The sequence below is a fragment of the Cupressus sempervirens genome, chromosome 5, assembly GCF_028749045.1.
Source record: "Cupressus sempervirens isolate cs-2001-9-10 chromosome 5, ASM2874904v1, whole genome shotgun sequence".
NCBI lineage: Eukaryota > Viridiplantae > Streptophyta > Pinopsida > Cupressales > Cupressaceae > Cupressus > Cupressus sempervirens.
This window is the reverse complement of record NC_143122.1, coordinates 437,152,537-437,171,977: the sequence shown is the minus strand read 5'-3', so window position 1 is coordinate 437,171,977 and position 19,441 is coordinate 437,152,537. Positions and strand designations below refer to the sequence as shown.

Below are 19,441 nucleotides of genomic sequence, written 5' to 3'. Positions count from 1 at the left end.
TTCTATTTTCTGAATGATAAAAAAACTGTTTTCTTAAGTTATCATGTTCTGTGTAGTATATTCTCATCATATTTTGGTATGTTAACTTTCCTGCAGAGTAAGGCGATGTCAATGACTATTCTATAACAAGTTTTAAAAGAATGACATTTGCTGATCTCTCTGAGTAATTCCATATACACTTTGGAGACCTGTTGATCCTTAAGGCTCTCCCACAAAAGCATATATACACCAAAATATCATATTGCCACAAAATCATCATTTAGCCAATAAGTGAGGGAAGATGATATGGGAAGCTGAACAATCTAAACTTCCAATAAATGGATTCTGCTGCTTTACATGAAGAATGAGCAATAATTCTTTCTCTGCCCATCTTAAATAGAATAGCTCTGTCACTAAAATTACTTCAACAAAATTGCACATGCAAATAGATAATCCCCAATTTTCTGCACTAGAATTCAATTTAGCAAGCCATTATAAGCTGCTTTTGACTAAAGCACATTTAAACAGCCAAACTATACTACACTTTACATGATACAAATAGATCTGATAAACAACCAAGGATGAAATTTCCAAAGGTAATTTCTTGTGCCTCATCTGAGAATTACAGAATTATCAATTTCAGAATTCTGATTTCATCATCTTCTGCGGATTAGACTCTAACCAGCAAATGAGAGATCAATGGACTGCTTCGCAGAACGCAGCCTGAAGATCTATAACAAAAAACAGAAAAAGTGTCTCAGTGGAAGTAAATGGTGTAGGCAAAATGTTTGGCAACCAGTTCATTTTGTTTCAAAATAGCAATTAGAATGAAATGTATAAGAAAGGATATGATTAATACATAACGTACTTTTCAGAATAGATCTGAGAAACACCAAGAGGCAAATGAAAGGAATTTATTTGTGCTGCTTTAAGGGAAAACTAGCATTCAACTTCTCAACAATCCATCCTAAAGGATATGCAACCCCAGAAGCTTCCAAATGCAAATTCCAAACCATGATTTTTGAACAACCATCTGCCAACCCTTCCATCTGACTCTCATCTTCAACCACTTGCTCTACGAATTTTGTTTCCTGCAAGGAGTACATAAATCAGTCTCTTATTTTGTTGTGAGGAAGGAACATGATGCCTAGACATGCAAAGCTCAAGCCTCTATAGCACTATGGACAAACCAGCAATATACAGCACCCAAAATTTGGCTGACACTTTAGATTGCAAGCATAAGCGTGAACTGAGATAGTAAATAAACTGCAAAAGAGAATCTAGCAAGCAAACCTACAAAATTATTTGTACCCAAACCATATTCGCGACCATGCAGCTACAGAAAAAATGAAGGTAGATAAAGGATGCTGACACAAATAGCGATGCAACAAGGACAACAACTAACCTGAACTCCATCTTTACCAGTATCCAACTGCCGAATCGGTTCCACAGTAGGCCGTCCCCATTTCTGGGGGTCCCAGAGGATAGTGCTATTGAAGGCAAACCCTGACATACTAAGATGGAATCTGCAAAGTCTCTTACTCCTTCCATTTGTGTGCCAACCAATTACTTCAGTTGAATTACAAACTGGCCCTTCCAGAAAAGCTTTACTTCTATTGTGAGCAATCCAACTAACTGGCCAAGTACCAAAGCGCCTGCAGTTTAATCAAATATTAATTATTGTTCATAATCTGGTAAAACAACTCAACGTACTGGAAAAATTGATTTGTTAAACATTATAGGATATTTGATTCTATAGGTCAAGTTTACATAAACCCAAAACCAAATGGTAAGCAAGATTTCAAATCTTGCTAGAGTTATCTGCAACCTGCAAGCGCTGGTGTAGCAAGAAACAGATCAATTTATATCAATAGTCAGTTGTTATAAAAAGCAGTTAATCAGGTGTACAAATTATACTTATAGGATTGTTTAAGGTATCCCAATTTGAAATTCATAGAAATGACAAAGAATGGAATACAAAATAATCTAATACAACAATGAGTTTATGCATATAAGAGACAAAGAAAAATAGTCAAATACTTGACTAGGGAAAAATGATTCATGTGCTATATAACTTGACCAGAGAAGGGATCCATCTACCCTCAATTTTTATTACTATGAAATACATTTAGACTAGACTTCTGTAGGGCTCATTTCCTTAAAAGCATGTGATTATGCTACATTGTAGGTAGAAGTTCACTAGATTTATTTGTTCTGCAATTGTATCTTTCCCCTTGCTTGTGTTGGATGTCCTTGTTAAACAAAACAAACAATAAAAAAAGTACCGATGATCAAATTAAGGGGATGACAAGTGACATCTTGATATGTGATCCACACGGTTATCCTGGCATTGTAAAACAATGCTGGTTGATTTTCCACACATTTAGAACTTTCGAGAAGAGAAAACGTTTAGCAGTTGATTGCTTTCAGACAGAAAACAAAGGAAGTACTTCATCTCAAAAAGTGAATATTGCAGCAAGAATTACTGTTTTCACTCATGCAGCGTGTCACCATTCACAATCTCATTCTGTCTCAAATCACAAATGAAAGAAAAGAAAATAAAATCAGACACAGTTTCCTAGACGTTAATATTAAATTATTTGACTCATTAGTTTCTGAATTTTTTTCCTGAAGAATATCTTAAACATTTCTTTGACATTTATTGTTGGTTTCTATGTCTTTTGAAAGTTACCTAAGGCCATTGCTTTGCTTCTGAAAGTGTTGAAAAGTTACAGAGCTACAACTTTCCATGTTAATTTGATAAATGCTATGACATTGTTGAGGTGTCAATAACAATACTCAATGGTTCGCCCTCTCAGAGACAATTTAATATTAAAGGAAATCTCATATAAAGATGTTCAAAGCTGTAGGTTTCAAATAGCTCATCTTGTGGTGTCCTCCAGTTTCATCTCTTGCTGCTTTCTTTACTAAGTTAACTATTGTGTAAGAAACATTTTCTTATTTTGATATGATTTGCTCCAGTTGACAGGTTCTATTCAGTCAAGAGCATCAGTGTAATGTTGTTGTTCTTCAAACAACAGATTAGATTGTATAACAAATTAGATTTCCTTCCAGGGAAATCAGATTAGTTTGCTCTTCTGGAAGCATCTGAACTATCTTCAATTCAATTTCGAATATCATGATCTTTTCAAGTTAAACACTATTTGAAAAATGCAACCCTATAAAGAGCAGCCAATACTGAAGACATGTACTTAGAAGAGAAGTTTCAAAATAAGTGCTAGTGTCCTACTTTTTTAAATTGGAATTCAAGTGTATGACATAGCCTTTACAAATGCCCCTTTTTATTTTTGTTGGTTTCACTCATTTTTATCATCAACCATTATTTCAAGAAAAGAAAAGAAACCAAGGGTGTACAATAACTAGGAACAGATTTCAATCTAGAATATTGTGGCAAGTGACATATCAGAAGAGTTGCAATTGCGTAGGGAAGATTTTGAACTCAAGCACCTCAATAAGCATGGGTTATAATAGAGGCACACTGGTTCTAGCCTTAAAACATAAATTGTTATATCTTTCTACCATTGTACTGTCATGCCAAATATTATGGTCCCTTGGGAAGTCTCAATGGGATATTCTGGCATTTTTCTTGGTCATAGTGGTCCACCTCAGGTTTATTATGCCTCACTTCTAATTAGACAGGATCTGATATGATTATATGTGTAGATGTAACAGATGGTGAAAAAGTTGAAAACAGTAACAATCATGAAAGGCTTATAAGGCAATGTTAAGGAGCATTATAAATTACTTTCAGGACTATGACGTATGAACAAAATTTCAATCAAATGATTTATGAAAATCTTTCTATAAAAAACCCTATTTGCCTATCATTTGCTTTGGCATTGCTCCACTAGATATGTAGTGCTCCAAAATGCCTTATTTTGTGTAGAATGCAATGCTACATAATACAATATAATAATATGCAATACAATGATTTGTAGAACTTTCTGTTAGAGTAGTAAGATATTGCCTTATTAATTAAATCATTTTGATTTATTTATTAAGTCACTTATTATCTCTAGTTTACTTAAGCTAAACTTTAGGCATATAATAATTAATTCTTTATTAATTATTATCATGCAACCTAGGTTTTACCCTGTTAGGATTTTGATCTCCTTTTTTATAAGAATTGATCTCTTTGTAATTTTATTTTTTATTCACTTTTGATATAGCAATTTCTCTTTTTGCTCATCAAGAATGTCTCATCTATAGATCTGGCAATTTCAGCCTCCATAGCTGTTGTTTCTCTCTTTCTGTGATAGGTGTTTGCATGTAGGTGATTCTTGGGAGTTGTTGGGTTGATCTTTCATCAACTTCTATATGATATCAGAGCGAAACCCTTGCCTTCTCTCATCTTTTTCTTCTGACAGGTTTTTACATGCAGGTATTCTTCAAGCTTTGTGGATTTGTATTGATCAAATTCTTCACTTTCTTAGTATATTAGTTAATTCATATATTCAAAGGGATAGAGATATATCAAGAAATGGAACTTGGATTATTTTCTGCCATGCTTTCTTGGGGCTCTTGCAAGCCTTGTGACTAAGCCATCTTGGAGCAAATGTCTTTTAATTGTACTTCAATTGATTCTGGCCTATCGACCCTTGATAATTTCAAGTCAGCTTGCATAAATTCAAGCTTATAGTGATCTTTTATTTGAGCACGGGCAACCCTTATTCTAAACATATTTTGCTTCTCCTGTGCATTTATCTGCTGCCTTTTTCTCAGAGGGCGCTCTATGGGCTCACAGACATTCCCTTTCCTGTGATTCAGTAAGATGTGAGAGCAGCGGTGACTTAACAAACCAATTCATAGCTTCCTATCACAAAATAGTGTGGCCAGCAACTTGGCATCGTGAGACTATAGAGATGTATTTGGATAAAATTTTGAATTAGAAAACCCAATGCTTATTTTCAACTCAAACACAATTTGCATCTGATTTTTGCAAGTCTACACTGTATTTCATGCATTTGAGACAAAATATTTGGTATGCTGAATAGTAAGTTTTATGGAAGAATTTTGGCAATCTGATATGTTATTACATGTTGGTAAACACATTCCAGCATTTATAATTTTATTAACCTATTACATCATATGGTTTGAAGATGAATTATTTTAACACTATGCACAAGTATTTCAACTATTGCTTTCCTCTAGCTTTAGGATCAAAACTTCCCAAGGAGCTTAACATGCTGTGTACCCGTTACACAAAACTTTTTGTTATATACTTAGCTGTTATACAGATGAATATTGATCTTGGTTCACAAAATGAAATGTGTCAAACATTTTATGTTAAAAAAGGAGACGTGTGATGAAAATTTTGGCAGAATATTTGTATGAAATGCGTGTTAAACATTTTATTTTAAAAAAGGAGACGTGTGATGAGAATTTTAGCAGAATATTTGTATGATTATAGTTTCTTCACCAACATTTCTGTTTACAAATTTTCGGATTTTCCCCATCATATAGTACAATCTAAGAAAAAATATAGAAAATATTGTTGTTTTTTCACCACATTTCTGGACCATGTCTTCCTTCAACGTATCAGAGATAATAGGTGCATTCAATGATACTAATATATGAGAACAGGTGCTCTCTCAACTTTTTTATTGCTTAGGGTTTGGCATCAAGAATCTTGGTTAGCATGTTCTAATATGGATGTGACATTGTAGGCCACCTGATTGAGTGGGGTTGAACATAAGCCATACACTAGGAAACTGCCCTATTTCCAAACCTCCACAAATTCACCACACATTTCAATACTCTATAACATCCATGGTGCATCCTCAACTTATGAATCATCTTAATGCAGAATGGAGATTTGAATCTGGGCCACTCTCATGCACTGCAATTCTTAGGGCATGTGCTCCCATACTAGATTATAGCTTCATTTTCTATTCGTTTTCCTGCAACTATCAATGACTATTTGGTTAACTGGGTGCTATATTTAAATAGATGATAGGTGTTCTAATCCTAGATTATAACTTCATTTTCTTTTTTTTCCCTGTGACTATCAATGACTATTTGGTACAATGGTGTACTATATTTAAACAGATGATAGGTGTTCCTATCAATGAGTATTTGGTAAACTGGTGTGCTATATTTAAATAGATGATAGGTGATCCCATACTAGATTATAGCTTCATTTTCTGTTCTTTTTCCTGCAACTATCAATGACTATTTGGTAAACTGGAGTGCAACATTTAAATAGATGATAAGGTCCATTTGCACATGGTAGCATTTACCAGGGAAACCCTGCAGTTAATCATGGCTGGGGCTGCTCTGGTTTCAATCATCTTGCCGTTTTCATCATCTTAGGTTGTTCAAGAAACCTAACCTTCACCTATACACTCTGGTCTTAGGTTCATTGTCTTCATGTATGGATGTGTGTGTGTGTGTGTGTGTGTATACATATTATCCATATAATATAATACTGCTAAATATTATTATATATATAATATTGCTAAACATTATATATATATAATTGTCTATCTACTGGCTCTCACAAAACACCCAACATTGCTCTCACAAGGCAATATATAATTGTCTACCTGCTGGGAGTTTATCAAGTGCCTCTACTGCTGTTACAAATTGTCTATCAGCTGGCCATACCAATCTGGGCAATGTTGGGGCTTTTGTTTGAGCCATCCAAGGTCGGAGTGGGACTTTACACATTCAAAGGCTTCCTTGATATATTCATACCTGCTGGAGGATCGTACTGCCACAGAAGGAGCTGTCTATGTTAGGGACTGCTACAACAGTTCCATAGAAGTCTGAAATACTCCATTGAGGGTGTCGTACAAGCTGATTGAGGCCCCTAGCAGGCCTGTAGCTGAGTTCTGGGCAGAGACTAAGTCTGTCACAGAGATCTGGGCAGTGATTTGGTCTGTAAAGTTCTGGACAGCAATAATTGTCTCTCTCTGTCTATATATATATATATATATATATATATCACAGAAGTTAGCACTCAACAAACACATCCTGCCGGCATCCAACGTGCTTCCAAATGCATCCCGCATCCATCCGCATCCGCCTCCACCTCCAGGCTCCAGGAGGCCGCAGCAGTAACTTAGATTAATTCATTTAAAATCTGGGTTTTTTGACTTAGAATAATTTATGTTTGTTTCTCTTTCTACACACTTTTTCTGGCATGAAACAATGATACCAATAACTTTTCTGTATTTTTACAAATATTTGAGCATTTTTTTAATTTGTTGGGCCTTTTCTCATGTTTTCCCATTTTAAAACCCAAGCAGCTCAGTTCAAATTGCACTTGTCATTTAATGTGTCAATACCATGTAAATGAAATGCTACTATGCATTGATATCACGTACTCTATCGATTCCATGCGTCTTTTCTTTATGTCAAAAAGAGGTCCTCAAAAGCCATACGCACCTAAAACATTATCTGGTTGTTTATGCTAACTCTAAGCAGCATACAAGTCAACCATTATATTACACCACAGGATCAGATAACCATAATATGGCTTTCACTCCCAGTATATTTATGCTTTGAACAAACTACTCCTTCTACAAGTTGATGAGTGAGTGATGAAAAGTGCGGCCCTTCCCATTAACTTGAGTTTGAGAAGGCATATTTAGAACACATCACTATTTACCCTGCCCTCACTTTCTGCCCCTCTTTCAAATAGTTAGTTGATAGCTTAGCCTGTAACAATTTTAGAACCTCCCTTGAAGATATGATGAGACACATTCTGAGTTTCAAATATATGCTTATCAACAATTTTACAATCTCCCTGAAAGATACAAAGAGATACATTCTTATTAAATGAGATGCAAATTCAAGGTCGGTTGACCCAAGAACAAATCCCTCCCTATCATAATAAGTACAATGAAGCCTGTCTCTAATTTTCTTTGTCATATACACACATTAAAGTGAAACAACAGAAATCTGGGTAGCTAAGCAACCACACCATAACTTATTTTAGGAGGAACAGTCCTTGTCCACTAGCTTAATAAGGCTAAATGAATGATGTTAGGGATAAATTATATCGCAGATCACTCTCTTGAGGCAATTATAAAGGTTAGTGTCACTATTTATTATTTAAATATGTTGGTCCTGAGAAATAAGAAACCCAATATCTCCTGTCTAATGCAATATGTGTTATGGAAACTATATGCAATATCTGAGCTGTCTAAAGGCAACTAACTCCGCATGGTTACCCAATTCCTGCCTTCTTGAATTGGCCACCTCACTATCTTGTGTAGGATAAATAACTAAATAACTGGCACCAAGGATGTAGGCACCGTGTAGTGAATTAGCCACCTCACTATCTTCAAACATCTACAGTTCTTTTTCTCATTTTATTTTTTCACCTCCATGCACAATGTTACTAAACATTTTCAAATGATCATTTATGTTTATCATTTTCCATGTCACTGTGAGATCAAAATTGGAAATATTGGATAGCAATAGATCAGTAATTGGTTCTAAATGCAATCCTTTGAAAATGGGACTAGGAGCTTGCTGGTTGTAATCCTTTGGGATGCTACACAGGGAGCATGGAGATTATCCCAATGTGAACTCCACCAAACAAGATTAAACACAAAACTTTTTAAATTGTGTGAAAAGAACATGTCAAAGGGTAACAAGAAATCCTTATTATCCTAAGAAATTGCCTAGTTTGCGAAATTGCTGTCTACCACTTACCCAATGCATTAAGAGAGATTAATTCCATTTAAATCATGTAGATCTCTTACACATTGGCATCCCTGACAAGCACTTGTTATGACCCAGCACTCAATAACCTTTACACATTCTCTTATTCAATCATTCATAATTAAAATATATCTGCATATAAAACTCCTGAATATAATTTATTCTTATAATATATCTTTTATACATTCAATTCTATGAATAAATATATTTATAAGTTATATATCAATTAATATAGGGGCCTCACCCTTAAAACGAAGCTGATTACAGCAAACCAATCTGATCAGACCACAACTGGACCTTTCCCCTATTGTCACAAATTCACAAAGATACATATACAAATACTAATCTAGCCTTTTGCTAAATAAGAACATGATCAATACAATGTTATATTGCTTGCTTATAGAGACAGACAGCATAATTAACTCTTTTGCAAGGAAAATTTCCACCTTTTTACTCTCCCTTTTACTCCATTCCTTGTATTCCATCCTTAATCTCCCTTCTAGACTTTTCCAAAGTTTGTTTAAACCCTATGGAGAGTTATTCCTTTTCATTTTACATCTTTCTAGACTCTTAAGATCAGATCCACGAATAGCAGAGGAATTTTGAGATATCCACATTAAGCTTTTCAATTCTCTGTAATACCTTTTGGATCCCTTGAAGCTGACAACAAATCCTTTCAGTAGATGAGGGTTTTTACTCAAAGCTTTGAGGATCTTTCTTTGAATTCTACATTTTGACTAGTAAGCCACCAAGAAACCTTACCAAAAGATTTTCTGATTGTTCTTGGACTTGACATAGACATTTGATATGGCCAATACCAAAACCATTTCTACATCTAAAAGCCATCTTTTCATAGTCAAGATTTTGCTTCCATTCATCTTAGTATCTACTTTTAACCAGGTTTACATGAGCAGTCCCAATCACAGATCTAATTCTATCAAAATATGAGTAAAAGAAATGTAAGAGGATTTCCTGTTTTAAAAGCAATTGAGACAAATTTCTTAAGGTGTTGTCCATGCTATCTAAACCAAAAGAAATTGAAAAGTGTAACAAAAGAAACCTTACCCAAACCAGTAAAATTTTGGATACTTCCTTTACAGGATAGAAATTTAAAACGATAGTTGCAGGGAGACACATCTCTGACCCCTAGAATGCCTCTCAAGGAATGGGACGCATTGCCCATACTGGAGATACCACAGAAGCTTTGAAATTGACAGTGTATATGATTCTGTTTGGTTATACTAATATTTCAGTATACAGTTAGAAAATTAATAAACTATTAAATTATATTATGAAAAAGTGGAATCTCTGAGTATCCTGGCTCTTATTTTTCAGAAGTAGATCTACTGGTATTGGTACCACTCTCCTATGCTAGTACTGATACCATCTCGCAGTAAGCCTGTTTAAAACCCAAAGTTTAACAAATAGCATTTGTGGTGTCACTTCCTAGTCTGTCCTCAAATTCACCACAATGGCAATAAATTAAGGTTAGGGTTACATCTTACCAAGTAAAATATCTCCTGAAACAGTCCTGAAATAGTGGAATCATAACATAAGAAACAGGTACACATGTATACTATATATAACCATTATTAGGGTTAGTCCATAACACATGATATTCATAGAATATCTTTAGCATTATTGCAAACACATTAGAGAAGAAGCACGATAGGTCTGCCCAGAGCCATCCCTCACTAAGCCCAAGAGTGGCACTTTGGCCCTCTTGGCCCCGGAGGCAGGCAACATGGACATCCACTTGGGGTCCCTACCTAGAGGGTGCTTGTATCTGCTTTCCCATCCCTGCTTCATCTCCTAAGATTTAGTAGCCCTCATTATAGAGTTGGAGGGAAGGTTGTAATAGAGGTTCCTTGATTGTCCTATCTAAGCCCAAGAACAGGAATTTGGACCTCTTGGCCCCGGTGGTAGGCAACATGGACATCCATCTAGGAGTCCCTACCTAGATGGTAATCCCCATGGTTCCTCTTCCCCTTGCACCTTCTTCCCTCACAAGAGCTGCTATTCAGATCATTAAACACTGATTATAACAAGTCTGAATCAGATTAGTGAGAGTGATCCTGAATGTGCCTGCTGTTTACATGCTTCTGATTTTGATTACTGTTCCTTGTTCACAGATTCTTCTTCTTTTTCTGATCAATCGCCTACTGATTGATTGCAGTTCTGTAAAAAAATGTTTTTACGCTGAATGCTTCCACTGAAGAATCATTGTAATATACAATTCATATATACCTCCCTCTGATCTCCTTATGTCAGATTCCAACTTGTGTCAATTTTGTCTAATTACTCGATTATTTCTCCACTTGATGGATGCCTTCTATCTCATGGATATAATTCCTCTTGGAGATCCATGCCCCCCACCAGTGATGGTTTATTGATACATATAACCCTCAAGAGGCACGAGGGGATGTGTTTTTTGGCTGCGATTGTGTCCTTTCTGAAAAGTGGTGTCTTTCCCTATATCATCTTAATTTAAACAGTGATTATAATCTAAGAACATATCGCAGTTTTCATTGTATTTCATGTGATCCATGTAACCAATAATCTTCCTTTGAAATTCAATTCTTAATTTTATTAAACATTGATTTGATTAAAGCATATTTGGGATTTCTCGGTGTGGCTTAACTCCAACCTGTCGTCTTTGTTTTCCGTTGGCTTATGAACCTTTTTCATCTTTGTTGTTTCTCTTCTCTCCTCAAATGCCTTTGTGATTTCTGCTCCTCCTTGTAATAAGTCAGCTGTTAAGGGAATAATACTTATTAATAAGGGTTTTGAAATGCCATTTCTGGGGACATGACAGCACTTAGCCTTGAACCCTTAGGGCCCATTTGTTTGCTGGAATTAACCTGGAATAGGGAAACGGGAATAGGAAAATTGGAATAAATCTATTCCAATTTTGGTCCAATGCAAGAATAAATCTAATTCCAAAAAATACCTGGAATTCGATTTATTCTCATTTTGGGCCAAAATTGGAATAGATTTATTCCAATTTTCCTATTCCCGTTTCCCTATTCCACGTTAATTCCAGCAAACAAACGGGCCCTTGGCTAAAATTTCATCCACGTTTATTTCAGAAGACAAAAGTACTATAAAAAATCCTTGTGCACAAAGTAGAATCTCCATATTACTATACAATAAAGATTTCCACTCCTTCAATATCAATAGCTCCAACTCCCATGAACTTGGCTAGACATTATTGAATCTATACAAGTTCATAGTTGCATAATGCACTACTTTCTTCCTCATCCTCATCTATCTCGGCCATTAGCATCTTCTTTCTGAGCTATTGAGAGAAAGTCTGTTACCCTGCAAGTTAAGAATCTAGGGAATTTGTGGTCAACAACCCCTCACTGTTATCTACGAAAAAGAGAGAGCACCTACAGGAATACAAAGATGCTTTACTCTTCACTGCACATAGCAATAATTCAGCATACAATGACCTGACTTTCTTCCAAACGGAGCATGTGAATTCAAGTTTTTTCCAATCTTAATATATTGGGAGCTAACCCAAGATGGCAACTTATATTTGTTCAATAATAATATATTTAGAGTCTAGACTTTAGAGGTGAAAAGTGCATTACTCCCACTTTTCCACACTTGCTTTGACCCCTTCTCTCTAATACATTAATCTAGTTTCTAAATTAAAAGACATATTATGTTGGCATTCAACCTGAACCTAATCAAAACCTGAATCCTTGTTACACAGTGGTCCAAACCCAACCTTCAAAGATGTTTTCAATGTTGGTTCAGGACCATAGATCCAACCACATGTGACCTTACCCCAATCAAATTTAACCATCGGGCCAATCTGACTTGAGCCAGCTAGTTGCTACTGACTCAAGCACAATATATTCAAATTTGCAAGCTAAGATGGTGTAAGTTTGCCTTCCAACTGATTTCCATAGCAGCCACACGGTTATGAAGATCTCATACAACAACTGAGATGCCAAATCCCCTTTTTACATTTACATTGAGTGATGTTACCATGTGCAGAACAAAGAAATAGAAACTGATCAAACTCATATAAGGATTTAGCTCTGGAAGATGTAAAAATTAGTCAAAATGTCAAAAACACAGTAAGTATAATAGATGGCAATAATTTTTGAAAATCAGCTAGACATGGCTTCAGGAAGCAATATTGCACCTGTAATGTTACAAATGTTCATTACCGGTTGGGTGGAAGTGATTTTCAAGGATTTATCTGTAGCTCAGTCAGACTTAGGTTATGCCACAGGAAGACCCTTGGTGTCAAATATATGATTCGACAAAAAGTTCAAAACTGCTTGATCCCTGTCCTCCAGATTGCTCCCCATGCAACATCAGTTTTCAATACATAGTAGCACAACAGTTGCAGCTGCAGGAGAGAGTCAAAATATCGTTGAAAACCTTTGATTTCCAAGAATATGGCAAAAAGATCATCCAAGAGCCCTACCATATACTCAATATGCAACTATTCATAGAACAGCATCCGTGCTTACCCCATGATTCCTTAACAAACCAATTGATTGATATTTTGATACGGTTGCTTACAGCACCAAATCAGATGCCTTGTCATCTCTTTGCAGGTAATCTCTACTTAATCTGAGTCCTTAAAGTTAGCCAGTTCACAGAATTCTCCGGGTTATGCCAATATAGCATACGTGTCAGCAACTTGAGGCAGTTTGAATGCAACTGCCATTCTTTCTCCCTGAAGAAAACTACTTTATAGGGTCCCATCTATAAATTTTTCGTTCTCATATTTCAACATTGCAGAGGTCCAAACATGGACTGCAGCAACATGAAAAATATATTTAATGTTTTGCAGTTTCAATGGCAGAAAAAAGACATTAAATTCCAAAAAACAATAAATGCTATACAATTACATTTTGATTTTTCTAATGTATTTACCCAACTATTCTTTGTAAATACTGTTGTATTCAATCACGACTGGTACTCATCAGCTGGTATGCAATCAGAATATGAGTCAGTAAATATATCCTACATAAACATGGACCAATGTTAGATTTGCACAGTTGACACTCAAACTCGACCGTCTTTAAGTTGCTTTAACATACATTGGAGACTTCAGTGACCTGCAGAAGAATGTATTCAAGTTCTGATTTCTAAACAGGGCCTAATAGTCATCTGTCCATGAATTCACCCAACAAATTATGACTCCCAACTCTACCCCAGAATACAAACATCTCAGTTTTGGACAAAGTTTAGCAATTAAGGGTGGTACACATTACTTGCAATGGCCATATTCTCTTTTGACAGCATCTTTTGTGGCTTTAATGTTATTACCCTGGCTATGCTTTATAAATTCATCTTTTATACTTTTTCCTATGTAGCTTGAAAAGGCCTTAGTTTTTCATTTGAGATGGGAAACAAGATGTATTTGCGGCCCCACTGATCACTTATTGACCATCCCAGAGCGTTGCAGAGTTCTTTACACTTTTTTAATGCTCCATTTAGGTGGGAACCGATCATACTTGTATTGCATGAAGTATTCTCTTGATGGAAACCATTGTTTCAACTTACAAATTTGTGATGGCCTTGATATTGAATCTAACAAAGAGCTCAAGGATTAGGTTGCAATTGCATAAAAACTAGATAGTAAAATAGAAAAGAATATTTACTGCACCACTTCAAAAGAAAATTAAAAATTGTAAACGAAGCATCCTGTATACGACAAATAACGTGTACGATTAAAGCCCATGAACATGCTGATACAGAAGGCCTTACGGTAAATAGCAAAAAAATGTGCCTTAGGTAAGCTGATAAATCAGAAATTTCTTTAAACTTAGACAGTGATCACACGAGAAATAAACTGAACACTACTCAAATGTAAACAAGCTAAGATGTGCAATAAACAGCTGATTTAATCTAAGACTGCTTTGTGAAATTGACAAATATAACATCTAATCCCCAATTGAAAGAATCATGTAAAGCCTAGGCAAAACATTGCAACCAGCTATTGTAAGCGACAGTAAAACTACAAATAAAGCATATGGAGAAGAGTTGAAGACATACTTGATTTCTCTTAGCTGCTCAAATAACTCCAGGGTGTAAACGTTATTGTCGTCTGCAAAGTACACAATGCCATCAAGTCGATGCTGTTCAATGTGTCCAAGAGCTACATTTCGTTGATGAGCACTCCAATCTTTCACTTCAGTAAGATTTTTGTCACAAACAAGGTGCCTGGTCATGACTCCAGTTTTTCTCAAAATCTGAGCAGTTTCCATTGACTGAGTTGGCATTTCCACTACAATCCACAACAGAGGCGGCGGCACAAGCCCTAGAGTATGTGCCAGACGATTTAAATATAACGCCTGAAATGGATGATTGTAAGTCGGAGTCACAATTATCAATAGTTTTCTAGGGACAAAATCCAAAGGCCTGCTAGCTCTTTTGAACAAAACGCTAAAAAGATCTGTTTCGGTTGAATTTCTTTCACTTTCTCTTTCCTCCGATTCCATTCTAGCTCCAGAACCCTCAATCCTAATTGTTTCAATCAACCTTCCCCTGTTCCCGACTTGACTAAAATCCTGCTGGGCATTTGTAGGTATGCTCTTTACTTCCAATGAGAATTCCCGCCTTGTTTTGGGTTTGTTGTACGAGAGATTTGTAGAAAAAATCATTGCATTAAAGGGTGTAAGCCCAGTGAGTACACCCACAAGGAAACATACAAGAAAATGAAGCAATGCCCTCTTCCATACCTGTACCTTTTTCTTGGATGATGTCCCCATTTGAAAAAATAACTCGCAGATCTTCAAAACTCAACCTGCTTCTTAATTCGGGACAAAATCCACCAGATTCAATGCAACAACATGATTTATAAGCAAGATCAAGAAAATGCTAGGCTGAATTGTTTCTCTTAGATACTGCATTCACATTCGATCGAGCTCCGAAGCATGACATCAAACTCAAAAAATACGCTTTCAAGCATTACCGTCACCAGAATAGCTCCAGTTTATGTTCTACGAAACTTCTCTCAACAGAACATAGGCTTTGAGAAGCAATACACCAGCATGTTACATGAAACAATTTGCATCTGGTAGGTAGCCGAGTGACATTGTTGTTTCTGACACACCTACATGAATCGAATGCTTCTCCTGCCCCATATTTAGCTTATGCGGTCTCGGGATTTTAAGATAGTCTGGATGCTGCAGGCTGCCCTTCCCAGATTTCTTTTTTTCCTCGTGTTACTCACGAGCATTTATCTTACCAGAATCCGCTCAGTTGTTTTTTGAATGCTTTCCATTTGATTGAGCCTCTAAATTCTTATGATGGTGATGTCGGAGGACAATTCAACTAACAGTTTGGTACTTGAAAAACGTCCTTTTTTATTAAAAATTGGTTTGTGTTTTTGATAATCCATTTTACTTTGACTTGTCTTTAAGGCTAAGAAACATGCAAGTATGTTAGGCGTGGAGTTGCAAACAAGCCAAAGCTCTTACCAACAAGTTGGTAAGATTGGGTAGAGGAGGTTAGTAGGTGTTGTGTAAAATCAACCTTGGTACAAATTTGGCATATGTGCCTCTCTTTTCTTTCTTAACTAGAAACAATGAACAAACTAAAGTGTTAACAGTCCATGTCACATAATCACTTCCTCTTCACCCATTTAAATCTTCTTTTCATTTATGAAGAGAGGGTATTTATTTATTTGTTAACTTTTAACCATCAAATAAAAAGTAATTTTATAATTTTAATTATCTTACAATTAATGGATCATCTTATTTTTAGAAATTAAGAAAACAATAAAATGGTAATAACTATTGGTATTGTTTATGTTCCATGGAATTCATGTGGTACTAGAAAGATGTGGGCCACCTTAAAGTGATGTTATTTATAGAGACATTGTACTTGATTCTCATTTAGTCTTCAAAAACTTAAAAATATTAATTGTTCTACACAACTAATCCAAAAACAAAGCATGGTAGAAGTTGTTGTATCATTGTATTGAGAAGTTTAATTTAATTATTAAATTGTTGACTTGTCAATAGACCTTTTGATTTCTCCATAGACAATTTAGTTCTAATGTATTTATTAGCAATATGGAGATAGATATCAATGTCAAAGAGCTTAAAGCCATAGTATAAGTTAGATAAGTATAGTGACATTGGCATCTCTCAACATCACTAAAATGTATTTAAAATGTTGCTACTAGTTTATTTTCAGCTTTTATGAATTATTTACTTCAATCTTAAATGCCTAACTATGTAAATCAATAATTTTACATTTATATTCTCTCCTTTTTCTATAATTTAGAAGACTAAACGAAAACAAAATATATAGTTTTATTCAATGTAAATTATTTCTTAAAAAAAAATAAAAATTAAGTGAATGTGTCTAAGAAAAGAGAATCAAAATAATGAATTCAAATTATGTAATTGTTTATTTAATAATGTAAGTTGTATTTTAATTATGAAGAATATTAAACATTATTAGTAAAAAATATAATATATGTTTCTTATTAAAAAAATTAGTGGAATGTTGTCACACTTCAAAAGTCAAAATGTGAACTATAAGACAAGAAGAAGAAGAATATATAATCATGTCACTAAGCCACTAGAACTATATAAGGGGGATCTTTATCAAGGGGTGGATCTCAACCATCCAAGAAATCCTAACCTTTAATAATGGACTCTCAACTTGTGATGGTATCACTATTGTCTTTTCACTCTTCTTAATTAGGATCTACGTTGACAAGAATGATAGTAAGGCCTTATAAAGAAATTTCCCTGTTAGGCTAACCAAAATGTCTATGATCTTATTGAGAGGTAGAAAAAGATCATATATTGCATGGAAAATCAATGTCGTTGGTGATTGGAAGAACTCTATGTACCATGAGGGCCACATCTATTGCTATGACTATGGCTTGTTCAACTAAATATATTAGCTTGGGTAGGGCACTAATTAGGTAGATATCTCAACATTGGAATCTCTCAACATATTTTAGGCATATGTATGTCAATTATAGGTACTAGTTTATTTATTAATTTTTATAAACCAGTTATATCATAACTTAAATGCTTAACTATTTGAATAATGTGAAATACTTTTGTGATTGATGATATATATATTTAGAGATTAAGCTAATACATCCAAGTAATGGGAATCAAAAGGACAAGAAAATAAAATGGTTCATAGTATTTTAATCGTGTTAATAATTATTTGTTTTGATTATTATGAAGAGTGCTAAACTCTGTGTGTGTGTGTGTGCGCGCGCGCATATGCATATGCATATACATATACATATGTGTGTGTGTGTGTGTGCGCGCGCGCATATGCATATACATATACACATACATATACATATGTGTGTGTGTGTGTGTGCATATATGCATGCATATGCACACGCGCACGCGCGCGCGCACACACACACACACACACATATCACACTCCAAAAGTCAAACCTAAAATAATAATAAAACACCAATAAGAATCAAGTCACACCATTAAGCCTTTGAGGCTATTCGAGAAGGAGGGTGATCCCTATCAAGGGGTGGGCCTTAACCATCTAGGAGATTCTAACCATTAGAAATTGCCTCCCAACATGTTATAGGGATCATTATATTTTCAAATTATTGGTTAAGATTTGAATGAATAAGAAATAAATGCATGGGCAATGAAACTAACAATTATTAAGCTAACCATAATGCACATGATTACATATGGAAGTAGAAGAGTAGTTGAATGGCAAGGGAGACTGACTATAGCAATGTCTATGGCCATGTAGAGAAAAATAGGATAAGCCAAAATGCATGGGTTCATTTGAAGCTCAATCTAAAAGGATAATGGATGATACATATATGTCCAAACCAATTAGTTGGATACTCTTTTTAATCTTTTGAGTAGAGGTCATCCCATGAAAGACTACATTGATATTGTTGGATTATTAAAATTCCAGAGTGTTCCAAGATATCATGTCACTCAATGGTCAACAAACAGTGGATGGGATTTGGTGAGTTGTCTTACTGAAGTGGAAATAACTCATCCATGAGAAAAACATAGAGTCCAACTATATTGCATTATCTTTAGATGAAGTTATAGTAGTAGAAAATACTACTTGTATATGTATGCATGTGCATACTATACATAACCTTGCCTGCCACCTTTAGCTACTTTGTATTGCTCAAATGGACAACATGACAACACAAAGGATGTATGACCTAGCTAAGAAATATTTAAATGAAATTTTCATTATGGATGACTTTACAATTTCCAAAAAAATGGTGTGTGAAGGAGTTGACGAAGTTGCATTGATGCAAGGTCATAGGAATATTCTATACATAAAGCCACAAACAAGCATTACACAATACATGGTTCACATTCACTGCATGGTGCATATTCTTAATTTAGTGTGTAAATTGTACTTGATTATGAACAAGTGTCCAAAATTGATCCACTAATTTATGATCTTTGTGCATACTTTTGTCGAAGTTCCAAAAAAAATTAGAATTTAAGAAATTTACTAAGGGAATAATCAATGGGAATAATCTACATAAGGATGTTGGACCAAATGGATCTCCATTCATGGACTCATTGAATGAGTTCTCTTGGAATAAAAATCCTTGGTTAGTCTAATGAACAAAAAGAAGATGTCCAATGTGTCAATATTTTCCATAGTTTAACTAATGTAGAGACACTATTAACCTTGGCTAACATTATCTCCTTTTTTCAACAAAATGAACTCCCTTATTAAACACGTTGAAGAGAGAACAATGCATGTCCAAGAATATGTGACATTGTGTAGAATGATTGCCATTGG

At 35.1% G+C, this 19,441-nt stretch overlaps 1 protein-coding gene across 1 annotated transcript; it reads right to left on the bottom strand.

Annotated features, from left to right (window-relative positions):
* Positions 1-130: 130 nt before the first annotated feature.
* Positions 131-15,986, bottom strand: LOC149556655 (putative beta-1,4-xylosyltransferase IRX9H). The gene is made up of 4 exons (XM_089831079.1): positions 14,701-15,986; positions 1,385-1,634; positions 848-1,070; positions 131-710 (listed from the first exon to the last, which is right to left on the bottom strand). Exons 1-3 carry the CDS (start codon positions 15,414-15,416, stop codon positions 894-896), a joined length of 1,143 nt encoding a protein of 380 aa, XP_089687205.1. The 5' UTR covers positions 15,417-15,986; the 3' UTR covers positions 131-710; positions 848-893.
* Positions 15,987-19,441: the final 3,455 nt, after the last annotated feature.

Excerpts from the sequence above, each read along its gene's own strand:
- LOC149556655 (XM_089831079.1), bottom strand. The coding sequence starts at position 15,416 with ATGGGGACATCATCCAAGAAAAAGGTACAGGTATGGAAGAGGGCATTG. Across the intron at positions 1,635-14,700 it reads GAGCAGCTAAGAGAAATCAA|GCGCTTTGGTACTTGGCCAG; the intron begins GTATGTCTTCAA and ends ATTAAACTGCAG. Across the intron at positions 1,071-1,384 it reads CTGGTAAAGATGGAGTTCAG|GAAACAAAATTCGTAGAGCA; the intron begins GTTAGTTGTTGT and ends TACTCCTTGCAG.